Below are 12,599 nucleotides of genomic sequence, written 5' to 3'. Positions count from 1 at the left end.
TGCTCAAGTTGATTTGTTACACCAGCAGATGATTCCCCTTCCTATTTTCTTCATCAATAGAAGATTACCAGAGGGAAAGAAGGTGCACTGCATTTCTTTTTCTTTTTGTGGGAAATTCATCACAGTCGGCTAAATGACAAACACAAATGCAAGTGGGTCCAGTTGCAACATCTGCACTCTCTTACTAAACCAAGTTCAACCCAGAACAAACCGTGGAGAACCAGATCTCTCCTGTGAGGAATGTTAAAGTTTGTGCGGAGAGTCTGTGATGTGGCCCATTCAGTCGTTGCGCGCCAGTTAGCGCTCAGTTACAGGTGAGCTGCCCTCTCTATTCTACGGAGCGCAACCATTTGGCCTTGATGTCATAGTCAACATAATGTGCTGCGTTAGCAAATGAACCTGCACATTTCGAACGCCTACGGTCCGTCTGTCCCTTAACCCCTATATAAGTGACTGTTGAGTTAACCCCTTGTGACATCGGGAATGGTGGTTTTTATTTTTTTTTTTATTTTGTCGTTTATACCACAATTGGTGATTTTCATGTAAACCTGGAACTAATCGGAACAAACAAAAAAAAAAAAAAAAGTTCGGACATACTGGAGCTTCTACACTATCTCTAGGTCCACAATCAAATGTAAACTAAATTGTGTCGTTGACCACGGTAACTCCTTTATTCAAAAGATCAGATTTTTTTTCTCGGCACCAAATCGGGGCTAGACTGAAGTTTCCAGGGGCAGCGCATGACTTTACAAATCACCTTGTGGAAACTGGATCAATGGTATCCAAAGCACCATCAGATTAAAAGTGGGCACAACACCGCAGGATCGATACACACGGTTTCCCCTACCATACAAACACTTAGTAGCGCCTAAGCTGAATACATACTAGTTTGAATGAGTTACTTTTCAACAAAACCAACCTGAATCTGGCGAACTGTGCGAGGATGCTAATGTTAGCAGCTCTGCTACTGATCATGCCAGTAGCCTTGAACAGAAAACAAGCAGTTCTTCTGCTAAAACAGCTGCAACTTGCAATAAGCACACGAGGACAGGCTTCGATCCATCTTTACTTCATCCGTATTGGTAAGGCAAGGCGCACAAACTAAATCAAAATGTACACCTAAGCTCTTTCAACTCCGTACAATCTTGCAGCAATCTTGATCAAACTCAAGAAAACAACTTCACCAAGTGGCCACGAGGAGGAGGAGGAGGACGATTGATCGAATACAATCCCTCGACCTGAATATAATCATTCTACCACCCTGAAAACAGGTAACAGCCTTTAAAGTCTTGGATATAAACAATAATATATATATATATATATATATGTTATTGTTATTGTTATATATATACACACACACACACACACACACACACACATATCTATCTATCTATCTATCTATCTATCTATCTATCTATTATTGTTTATAGCCAAGACTTTAAAGGATGTTACCTGTTTTCAGGGTGGTAGAATGATTATATTCATTATGTGTATATATAGCCCCAACAAAAATCTTAAATATACATTAGACCAACTTTGTTGTGGTAGATTATGTCTTACACTAACACTCTGTTTGTGGATAAGGACACACATACTGTGCACCTCTATCTGAGTGCATGAATGATGATGACGTAGTGACGCGTGATGTAATGATGGATTAACACACAGTCACACGATGAAGTTGCACCTCTTGGACACCGAGCACTAACAGGAAATGTCTCGCCTATTACATGAGGAAGATATTTCCTCTTCTTTGATTGATCCGAGGACGCACGCTAGGCTTTCCAGCCCTGCAGTGCAGCTCCAGTGTGACGTCAGTGTAGCTCCCTGTGAAACGTGCTGCAGCTTCCCTGCTCTGGGTCTATGAAGTAACGTCTGTCAGGGACATCTATCCTCACTTTGCCCGATTCTGCCACTTGCAGAAGGTTTCTGGGCTGGAAAACAAGGTCTGCTATAGGAGCACTGTGGTGGTGGTGGGGCGGCGGGGGGGGACTGGCCTGCTAACAAAACACATTTTTAATGTTCGAATATTAGAGATAGGATCTTAGTCTCTAAATGCCTGGCTAGAAAACTTGAATGTCACCACATCATTACTGGCTTAAAAGCGAAGCATGTTATGAGATTCATATCAACTACGTGAGCAATTTTGTTTTCAATAAAAAGACAGCACGTGTTGATTTTTTTTTTGTGTTTTACTTTGGCGCACCTAACAGGTAGACTAAAAAAGGCGAACTAAATGCATGTGATTGCTCAGAAACCATCGGCCGCAACTTTCTGGCCTAAAGTCCAATGCGGAGGGGAAGAATTCCACACCACTGGCATTTTAAGGCACTTGCAATTTCCTCCCCGCCCACGTATGCAGCTGCACGGCGATGGAAGACACTTGTTCCACTGAACAACTGGCATATCACGAGACATTGCGTTTTTTTGTTTTTTTTTTCAGTTCCTAAAAGGCTGCTAAGGCGGTGTTCCCATTAGACATGCAGCCGATCAGCCACAACATTAAAACCGCCTGACTAATAGCGAGTCGGTCCCTTCATTTCTACCCAAAACAGGCCTTGCTTCCGCCTAATGTCTGGCCGATTGTATCCCGTCTATAACATTTGAATTGTCACGTCATCTCCAACTTTCAAAGCAAGGAATCCTTGTACCAGTTAATGCCAACATCTTACCAACGTGTACAAGGCTGGTGGGTATGTGTAATAGCTTGAAAACGCTGTAGCAAAGTTTTTTATTATAAAACAGACACCCCTCTTATTTTTTGGAGATACCACCAGAAACTACGCTAACCGAGTGTACTCGAACGCATCGTGAAGTTTCCCTTCATCGTATGTTTCTTGATTGATCCACAGGTACTGTAAAATATGTTTACGACTCTTTAAGTTTACCGTCAACGCTGAAGGTGAATAATTCATGAAACAACTTTGCTGTGTTTTGAGACGACTGTGATAGATACGTGACGTCGGAGTGCGTAGTCAAACCGAGTGAATTTGCCGAGAGCAACGGCCGCGGTTAAGATGCCAGTCAGCCGCTACATTTAGTAAAGCTGGGTTGTGAATGTAATTTTGTGTAACTTTGAGAAATGATTTTACACGCATGTACGTATTTTCGCGTTACTTAAAAGGTTACAGCTTTCAGTGTTTAGAAATGAGTTTCACCATAAAATGTTGTTTAGAGTTACTTTTCTATTGCTGTTGAGCCGTTGCCGCCACCGTCCGCCGTGTTGTGCTTTTTGCCAACGGCGTACGAAGTTGTCGTGAATCTGGTGTTTTTGACAGTCACACATTTTATTTGGGTAACAGAAAGAATATTATTTATTTTTCTAATGACTTGACATTTTATTCGCACTTTTCCGTATTTTCCTATTGTTCTGAATACCGATGTGCGGGCGTAGTATGGGAAAATATTTCGATATAGAGCAAGAATAAAATGGCGCTGGCTTGACGGAGACGTCGCCTCGTCGTATGTTTCTTCATTGATCCGCGGTGAACCACAGGTCCGCGGCGCTGCTCGGCCATGTTACCGGTCCAGCAGATACCCCTCGGTCTGGCGCCGGTTACATACGCACACAGAAAATGTGCTTAAACTGCCTTGAGAGGACTTTGTCGGCCTAAACAAGGAGTCCTGCCCCCCCCCCCCCCCCCCCCCCCCCCTCAACGCCCCAACCCCTTCCCTCATCCTGCTCGTGTTCCTACCTGTGAAAAACGTTTCGCATCGCCGTGGACGACAGACGCTGTCCAAACAGCACAAAGACGTGCGTTTCCCAAACCTGCACGCGTATCTGCCGTGTAATCTTGTTTGCTCGCTCGCTGACGCCATCATGCCTGGAGTTTAGGGAAATGGACATGTTTTCTTACGACCGCTCCTCAACAATGTCTCCGCTCGCGACGGCTTTACGGTTGTATTATGTGTACACGCGCTGCTTAGCAACCCCGAATGAATGGGCGATGGCTGAACATTGTTGGAACGTTTAATTTTACACTTAAGCGGAACAACCTGATAGTGCCGCGCTGAGAGATATTTTAACTGGGCTCCTGAAAGATCCATCTCTCAAAGAGTCATTTCGTCGAGACAAATGGAATACCACAGGAAGGTGGTCACATTTTCCACACACAGTCATTTTCCTCCGTCGTGGGTATAAGTTAAAGGAGGGCAGCGAAAAGGAGGCCCATATTTAGGAGGATTCTGATATGAAGCAATACACAAGAGACTGATGAGATCGCCGGAGTAAGAATTACTGAGAATGACTTAATATAGAAATAGAAAGATTAGTACCGGGTTGTTGTTTTTTTTGGTGCAATATGACTTAATCTCTAGGATGGCGGAGGCACTTTATTTACTTTCCTGGCGATTTAGTTATGTTGCTAATGCTATTCCAAGAAGAGGTTACGACCCATTAAAAAAAAAAGGAAGAAAGATTAAAACTGAACAAAATCCGTATGTATTAATAGTCTCCACACACATCGAATGTAAAAGCAGAACTATCGGCAGTGTTTTTGTGTGCTTGGGGAAATAAACTCGGTAGCAGATCTGTGGAGCAGATTATCATGTAATTACTCGAGAGAACACCAAACAGCCCCGTAGCAAGAAACAGGACCCAGTCCAACCTTCATTTTATCAACAAGGGCCTGTACATGGAGATCCGGGACCGAATGGGAATCCAGTATCCAGCGGTCAGCTTAACCAGTATGTAATAAGAGGTTTGGCACCAAAGTCCCCGAATCTCTGTGCATACCTGGCTTCGTCCACTGTGGTGATACAATTACAGCCTGGTTCTACTTTGACTTTTTGTTAAACTTCAGCCGTGGCTTGAATTTCTTTTACACATGTAAAGTTCGGCCCACAGCTAACAAAAAAAAATAAAATAAAATAACTGCACGCTGTAAATGCAAAGATAAAAATTTAAGTTTTAACCGGCAGTTATCAACATTTTTACGTGACGAATTGATGAGGTAACTATGCAATGTGATCAGTGTCCAAAACCCGCAGGGAGTCCTCACCTGCATCTGAAAACCTTCTTAGTTCAATGGAGCGTTGTAGCATCTTTCAGCAGATTGTATTGGTTTTCACTGTGACTATTTTGCCTCACCGCTCGCGTCAACCTCATTTCCAGACACAGGAAGTAGTTGCTTTCTGTGAAAAAGCTCTACAAATCCACCGTGTGCTACCTCCCCAGCGCCATCTGATGGATGTGTAAAGCGGCAGTCATAAGGAGATAATAGATCGGTGTTGTTACAGCTTGTTCCGCTGACCCCAACTGGCCAAGAAAAAAAAAATAAAGAGGCTGCTTTAAGTTAAGCGTAAACTGCATGAAAACACACTGCATTCACAAAAAGAAGGAGAAAAAACAAAATGTCACAGTGTGGAACAGCTACAGCAACAGCAAACAATCAGATTACAAGATCTGGAACTCATAATTACAAGAGAAGATCTTGCATGAGAAAAGGTTTAAGTGGTTATTGATCATCTATAGTTAAGAGGACAGGACTGATGGCACTACCTGATTTATTATAATAATAGTAATGAGCTTTGAATGTCAATATGACTAGCTCGTTGTCTTTCAACAACATATTTGGAAAAATGTCATAATCTGATATTGCAAGAAACGGGAAGTATAACGTTGCCATGGATACAGTCGGTTACACAATGGGCTGAAATATGCCCCATTTTTTGAATTATATTTGCTTGCATTTGGAAAAAGCAGCACGCTGAATTATCTATGAACAATTCCTCTTTCAAAATTGAGGCGACGACTATTTGCATATTTAGTTAGTTCTAAATGAAGGTGTCGAGTTATATCGAAGCCACTTTGGGGCACTCAGGAACTTTTTTTCTTGGAAAAATAAATATAAATATTGACATTATTCTTACGAGGAAAGAGTTTTTCGGGCTTTAATCAATTCAAGGAGTGGAGCTTAAATGCAATGCACTTTTGTATGGGGATGTATAAAGTCAGATCATTTTTTAGGTCAAGAGGTTTCCTAGTGACTTTGACACACTGCAGTATAAAGTGGAAATCCCCCTGACAGTCTATTAGTTCCAGCAAAATCTCAGAGGATTGGCAAATATGGTGTTTGTAATGTTACAATGGATAAAGGTCATTCAGCACAAGTGTTTGTGTTTATGTGTAAATGTAATCTTAGTCTATGTCAGAGTTTGTGTCCCCACTTTGGTTTTCAGCATTGTTAAATAGTCTCTATCCTAATAACCTGAAGATTTTCCTTGAGGAAATGCTGTAATAGAATAGAGTAAAAAAAAAAAAAATTTTTTTTTTTTTTTTGCATACATCATCACATCTGAATATGTGCAGGTTTCCGCTCTTGCTAGACAGGTGAGTTGGAGACAGTGAATTGCGTCTCATTGTGAATTTTTTTTGTCTTTCTGTGCCTCTGCCGACCTCACGTTATCGTCCACGCCATAACCTCCAACCTCATGACCCCGTACAGGAATAATATTCTCCACAAAACATAAACACTGCACTAAATATAATTGTGAAATATCGCCGCACTGCCTTGTTGACACTGGGACTTTAGTTCGAGTGTCTCGGGGGTGGGGGGGGGGGGGTTGTGAGGGGAACATGCCTCTGGGTAGCATGGGAACAGCCAGGCTGAGTCTGGGAAAGGAAGCAGATTGTCCATTGCTGTTGCGCAATCCAATTAGCTCCGAGTTTCACAGATAAGAAACTGGACCAGATCACCACAGAGGCTTTGTGTGACCGGGTGTGCATCTAATAGTTGGCTGGTAAACGCATCTTCAGCACAGGTTCTTCTTTGACCAAGGATCTCTAAAGGGGGGGAAAAAAAATAGGAGCAACATAAGAGCTGAGGTATGTTCTTATAGAACTTTTTTATCTTGGGGTTTTGTAACATTACACCCGATATACAAAATTGATGCATTTGTTTTGTTAAACTGATACTGGTCAGATGAATGGGTGGTTATGTGCTTCTTCTTTTTTTTTTTTTTTTAACTAGTTGGTCCTGCAGCTTCCTTGACAATTTGGGAATTGACATCACCGACGGTATATTTGTTTCATACACGCACATGCGTGCTTATTAAAATATTTAAAGGAAAATGCCTCCTCTCCCTACATTCCCTGCTAACATCTGTTTCACAGTCTGCCTCCCACGAGATAAATTCATTAGTTTGTGGGAATGTTCAGGAAGCAGATGGACATCACGTCTGTTTCTTACACATCTCGTTTTTTTTTTTTTTTTTTTTTTTTTTTTTTTTCCCTTTTGAGAGTATGTGGCTTCACTTTGAGGTGAAAGTTGAAAAATTTAACTTTGGATGACATAAAACTCAAATGTTTGGGTGCGTTTTAGATTTAAGCACTGGTAGATGCAGTACCAGTGAGGGGGATTGTTATTGTTCTTCTCCGTAACATCTCTATCGCAATAATTCTTGGGTGTAGAAATGCTGCATTGCTTTTGTGACTTGGTCCTGCATTTAATCAAAGCGCTGCCTTGCACATTATCACTCTAGCGTTGGGGAGGCATCAGAGAAAATAAATGGATTTTCCGGGCGGTGAAAGTGTCAGGTCGTTAGCCTCGACATGACCGATATCATAAACGGACAGCAACAAATGTTATGCAGAATTAAGTTTCATGCAGAGGAAGCTGGCGAATGCACAGCCACCAGTTCATCAACGGAAACACACGTGGTGCAGTACGCATGTAAAGAAGTCGATTATTCGATGTGCATTTTGTTTTAACAGCGTGTCTGAAATGACTGATACTGAAAATAAAAATCTGTCCAGCAGGACACTGATAAAAGTTATGATAGAAATGTATTAACATTAATACTGTGACTGTCTTAACAGATGGTGTGGACTGCCCACTTGCTAGCACCCTTCTTCATCTGGACAGGTAAGCCAGAGTTTCAATACAAACGCATTAGTTCTCCACATTATTCATATAATTGGGACCCATTTGATTATATAACATCACTATTATTGAAAGGCTTAAATTAGATAAAATTGTGTCATGCAACATTTTAAAAAGTCTGACATGGGAAGTTGGTAATTATGTGTGAGTGGTGGTTAGTTTAAAGACATATCGAGTTGTCCTAAAACTTTTGCCGAACATACATTAGTTGGTCTATGTGCATGGAGATCTTGCACAGCTGAAAATGCAATTGGGACACGTCATTTCTTACGCTTTACATTTTCAGATTTAGCCAGTTAGTATGGATCAGTGTTTCTCAACTGGTTGAGCCTCAGAATCCCCATTTTTCCTGAATCATTAAGGCACACATTTTTGAGCCACTTAAAGTGATTTCACAGAAAAAAAACCCCGCATTAACTTACAATGCCTTCATGAAATAATAATAACAAAAAAAGTATCTTAAATTTCAGGCACATATGCTTTTCAAACAAGTTTAAACTGACGGTGCTTGCGGGGATTTAAACTGAACTGTACAAAATATTAAATAAAAAGGCAGACTTATCTAATCTTAACCCTGCTTACAAATGCTCAAACGAGAGCTAACTGCTGATGTGACGTTGCTAGTGTCGTGACAACGCTGGCAGAAAACAGCTGCAGCATCATGGGAAGCGTATGTGCTTCAACACAACAGTGCAGCATCAGAAATTCAATATACTTCAAAATAAAAGTTGTACTTTTTGCCCATGCGCACATCCACTCAAAATGGAGGGGGTAATGACCCAACAGTTAAGAAAACCACTGGTATGACCTCTCATTAACCCCTTAACAGTCAGTGACAATTCTGCAGCTGCATTTTGAACGGATCCTGGTTTCTGAATCCAATTTAACAGACGGCACATAATCAGAAAACACAAAGTCTCACAATGGAAACAGCGGAAACCATTTTAAAATACAAATACCGCAGCAACAAAAGTTATTTTCTTTGAACTAAGGGTGCAGCCACAGCAAAACTTTCTTGTCACCAATGGAGGCACATGTTGAATCACTGGGTGCTGCACAATATTTATCACTATGAGAGTGCAATAAACAAAATGCCTCCAAACTTGAAGTCTTTTTTTTTTTTTTTTTGTCCAAAAAGGGGTTAAATCAGTTTGGGAAACTCTGCTCAGCTGCACTGTTTCTGAAGTCTGGCAAAAAAAAAAAAAACGACAAATGTGTATTAGAATTATAGCAGAAAAAAAAAAAAAAAAAAAAAAAAAAGCTTTAGAGAACAGCTCTGAAACACTGAGGTGTGTGTATCAATAAACTTGAAACACTAGTAGAGCGTCTACTGGAAGTGACTTTGAGCCGAGTCAGTTTGTTTTATTGGCAGCATATCAAACAGACATGATGTTATAGTTTTGTGTTTACTTTGGTCGGAGCTGCTAACTCTCTCTCATGCTGTGCAGTGTCATTTTCTCCAGGAAAGGCTGGGAAATTTGTTGCTCCGCCATGCGACCAGAACATGTTTGATAGTAATGTTGACAACTGCCTGTCAGACTTTAACAAGAGCATGGAGACAAGTGGCTACAAGCACAAGTGCCCGTGGCCGACTGTCAAACGGTAAATCGAAGCTTCTTTTTTTGTTGTTGTTGTTATACATGAGATACAAATGAATTTGAACTGCTTTACAACACTTGACATTAATGCATCCATAAGTCTGTGTTTACGGTTGCTGTTTGAGCCCTGGTATGCATGTGTTGCATGAGCTCAACGTTGTAGGAGCCCGCTGAGTGAAAACACAGGAAGGCTGGATAAAGTGGAACATTACACACTCTTTTATTGCCTTTTCAGTAAAGATATATAACCTTTAGTCATGGGAAAGTCAGATACTTTCCTGTTTCCTGGCTACATTCGCTGCTGCTCGGAGTTTCAGCTAATTAGTCATATTTTAATGAAAACGTGCTAGACCGCCGCTCCTGGGCTCATATTTCCAGACAGCAGTTGTTTGTGGAGACGTTAGCCTTTGCCACGCTACCTACAGTGGGCTGCAGTAGACTTTAATTATGGCCGTAATAATCCATATTTGACTGTTAACACGGTTTGAGGCTGAGGTCTCGCAGAGCTGAAATGGTGTGTTAGGGTGGGGCGTCCATCATCACAAGGAGTCCGGCCTGTTGATCAGGCTTCCAGCTGTCAGGCTCAATTGAATCTTGGTGGATGTTTTCCACACTAAAATCTTGTAGTGACAACTGGTTGCCAGATTTATGCTGGTTCACCGAGGTTACGGTAACTTCTCCATCCTGAAGACGTGACCATTTAATACTGAATCGTGAAATGTAAGCTGCCTCCTAAACATCGGTGGGTTGTTTCTCCATTTATAAAAATCTAGGAGTCTCTAAGGCACAATTTTTTTTTTGTTTGGCTGATGTCACTCAACAGTATCTCAATGTAGTGGTTTTAAATATTAAAGTTGGAGTTTTTAAAGGCCAATTTTTAGCAAGTAATCTTCATATCATGTATATATACTTCCAAAGGCATCACTTCTCTCACTTTTATTCCTCAGTTGAAGAAATGCTGACCGCTGTTAATGAAATGTTTCATTTTATTTATATATATATATATACATATATATGTAATAAAATGTTTCATTTTATTTATATATATATATATATATATATATATATATAAAATGAAACATTTCATTAACATATCATTAACATATATCATTAACATATATATGTATATATATATATGTATATATATATAGATATATATGTATATATATATATCTATATATATATCTATATCTATATCTATATATATATTTAAAATAATCACATTCCAAACAGTGCTCTTGCTTAGCTCACTTTTTTAGACTTGGGTTGTTGTTTTTTTCTTCGTTTTTTGACGTGGTAAAGAACTTTTACTCTGCTTCAAGCTCTGTCACTTCTGACTTTGCTGACTGCTGAGATGCAAGCTTTCAGAATTTGTAATGCACCATATACTTTGAGAAATAATTCCACGGAAGCCGTTTCAGACTTCTGCACCTGGGAACAGGTGTTGTAATACCGTGTTCTCCTTAAAATAACATGCCATAATCATTACTGCATATTCAAAGGGGTTTTCTCTACGATATTAAGACTTAAGAGCAGCACTCAAGCGTTTTTCTAAAGAGCCTAAGCTGAATAAACACAACAACAAAAAACATGCTAATTGCATAGGTTCAAGAGGCTTAAAGAGTTTTCGATCAAAAGAGGGAGAACGCACGGCCACGGGGCACGCGAGCAGAGTTACTAGCAGCAGACCTGTATGAACGTTGCAGTGTTGTGTGCGCACAGATTAAGCTGCAAACCAGTGAATAAAGTCAAACAACTCCTAAAAGACCCAGGCCAAGTTCCCGTGTATATACAGTAACTTCCTGATCAAAGTAAAGGGGCTTGGCTTCAAAGTCAGCAACAATGCCTTTACCTAACTAACCTTACCAGACCAGCTATTCTTATTTTAGTGACAATCTCAGCCAAATCGGAGAAATTTCAACTGGAATGACGGATATTTACCAAAGTTTGTGTTTTTCTTTCTTTCCAAACTTCACTTTTTTGATACGAGCAATATTAATACATATTTTTTTTTATTTCTACTGGTAGGGAAAACCCTGCAGATTAATATAAATTCCCTTAACCACTCGGTGGGACTGCCGGAATGATTCCGACTCATCTTAACTTCCTCTCCTGCCTCCCTCTCTTCTTCCTCTGCAGCATCTACAACAAACTGAAGTGGTGCGTGGACGACTGGGCGAACGCGTCTTGGTGTAAGGGTTGCGGGTTTCTGGTGAATAAGGTCTTCCTGGAGGTCCACCAGACGTACTTTCCGCTCTGTGGACAGATCCACGACCCCTCGCTCTCCACTGTCATCATGTTAATAGCACCTATTGTCATTACCACGCTCCTCCTGCCCCTTCTGTGTGTTCACCTCACCACCTGGAACACAGAGATGCCCAACTCTTTGGGGCTGTAAATGTGCGGAACCGCAAAGGGAAAACCTGCAGTGCCTTTTCAGACAGCACTTACAGCTGTGGGAGCATTTTTCAAATGGGAGGGAGGGATGGATTAGGGGGGGGGGGAGGGGGGGGGGGCTGGGATACCACCCTAAACACCTATTTGAAAAATATCTGTATGACTCGTGCTGTAAAATGTACATTTGTTGTGCATGTTTTCAAAAATACTCGGAATAAAAAGATCTATACTTTCATGAAAACACAATAGATGTCTATGAAAGAAATAATAATAATCATGTAAAAAGCACACACGCACGCACGCACGCACACACACACGCACACACACACACACACACACACACACACACACACACACACACACATTTAACAGCACTGGGTGCTGATTCACAGGAAAGCCAGATTTACACAATGGACAACAATGATAAAACAGCGACCAACGACTGTTATTTACTCCCAAAGCAGGCTATGATCTGACAGCAAGCAACTACGCACTGGCTGTTATGAAAGCCAGATTTACAAACTATATTGTTGAGAAGGGCGTCAACCACTAAATATAGTTATTAACCACAGGAAAAGCAAGAGCATCAAAACAACAGTTGATATTTGACAAATGAGCATTTAGGAAAGCTGTGACGATGTCATCATACACACAGCTTACCCACAATTGACCTATCTTCAATCTCTTTTCATGAAAGGTCGGAGGGTCTTTAAAAGGAGGG

The 12,599-nt window shown here is 40.8% G+C and overlaps 1 protein-coding gene across 1 annotated transcript; it reads left to right on the top strand.

Annotated features, from left to right (window-relative positions):
- Window positions 1-6,712: 6,712 nt before the first annotated feature.
- On the top strand, window positions 6,713-11,954 carry LOC138201395 (receptor activity-modifying protein 1-like). The gene is made up of 4 exons (XM_069154853.1): window positions 6,713-6,826; window positions 7,820-7,865; window positions 9,332-9,485; window positions 11,621-11,954. The coding sequence occupies exons 2-4, from the start codon at window positions 7,820-7,822 to the stop codon at window positions 11,877-11,879; spliced, it is 459 nt and encodes a 152-aa protein (XP_069010954.1). The 5' UTR covers window positions 6,713-6,826; the 3' UTR covers window positions 11,880-11,954.
- The last annotated feature ends 645 nt before the right edge of the window (window positions 11,955-12,599 follow it).

Source organism: Embiotoca jacksoni, unplaced genomic scaffold (assembly GCF_022577435.1).
Source record: "Embiotoca jacksoni isolate LCO1_2020_lvr unplaced genomic scaffold, fEmbJac1.0.p SCAF_2, whole genome shotgun sequence".
NCBI lineage: Eukaryota > Metazoa > Chordata > Actinopteri > Embiotocidae > Embiotoca > Embiotoca jacksoni.
The sequence above is the reverse complement of the archived record's forward strand: the minus strand, read 5'-3'. Positions and strand labels throughout refer to the sequence as shown.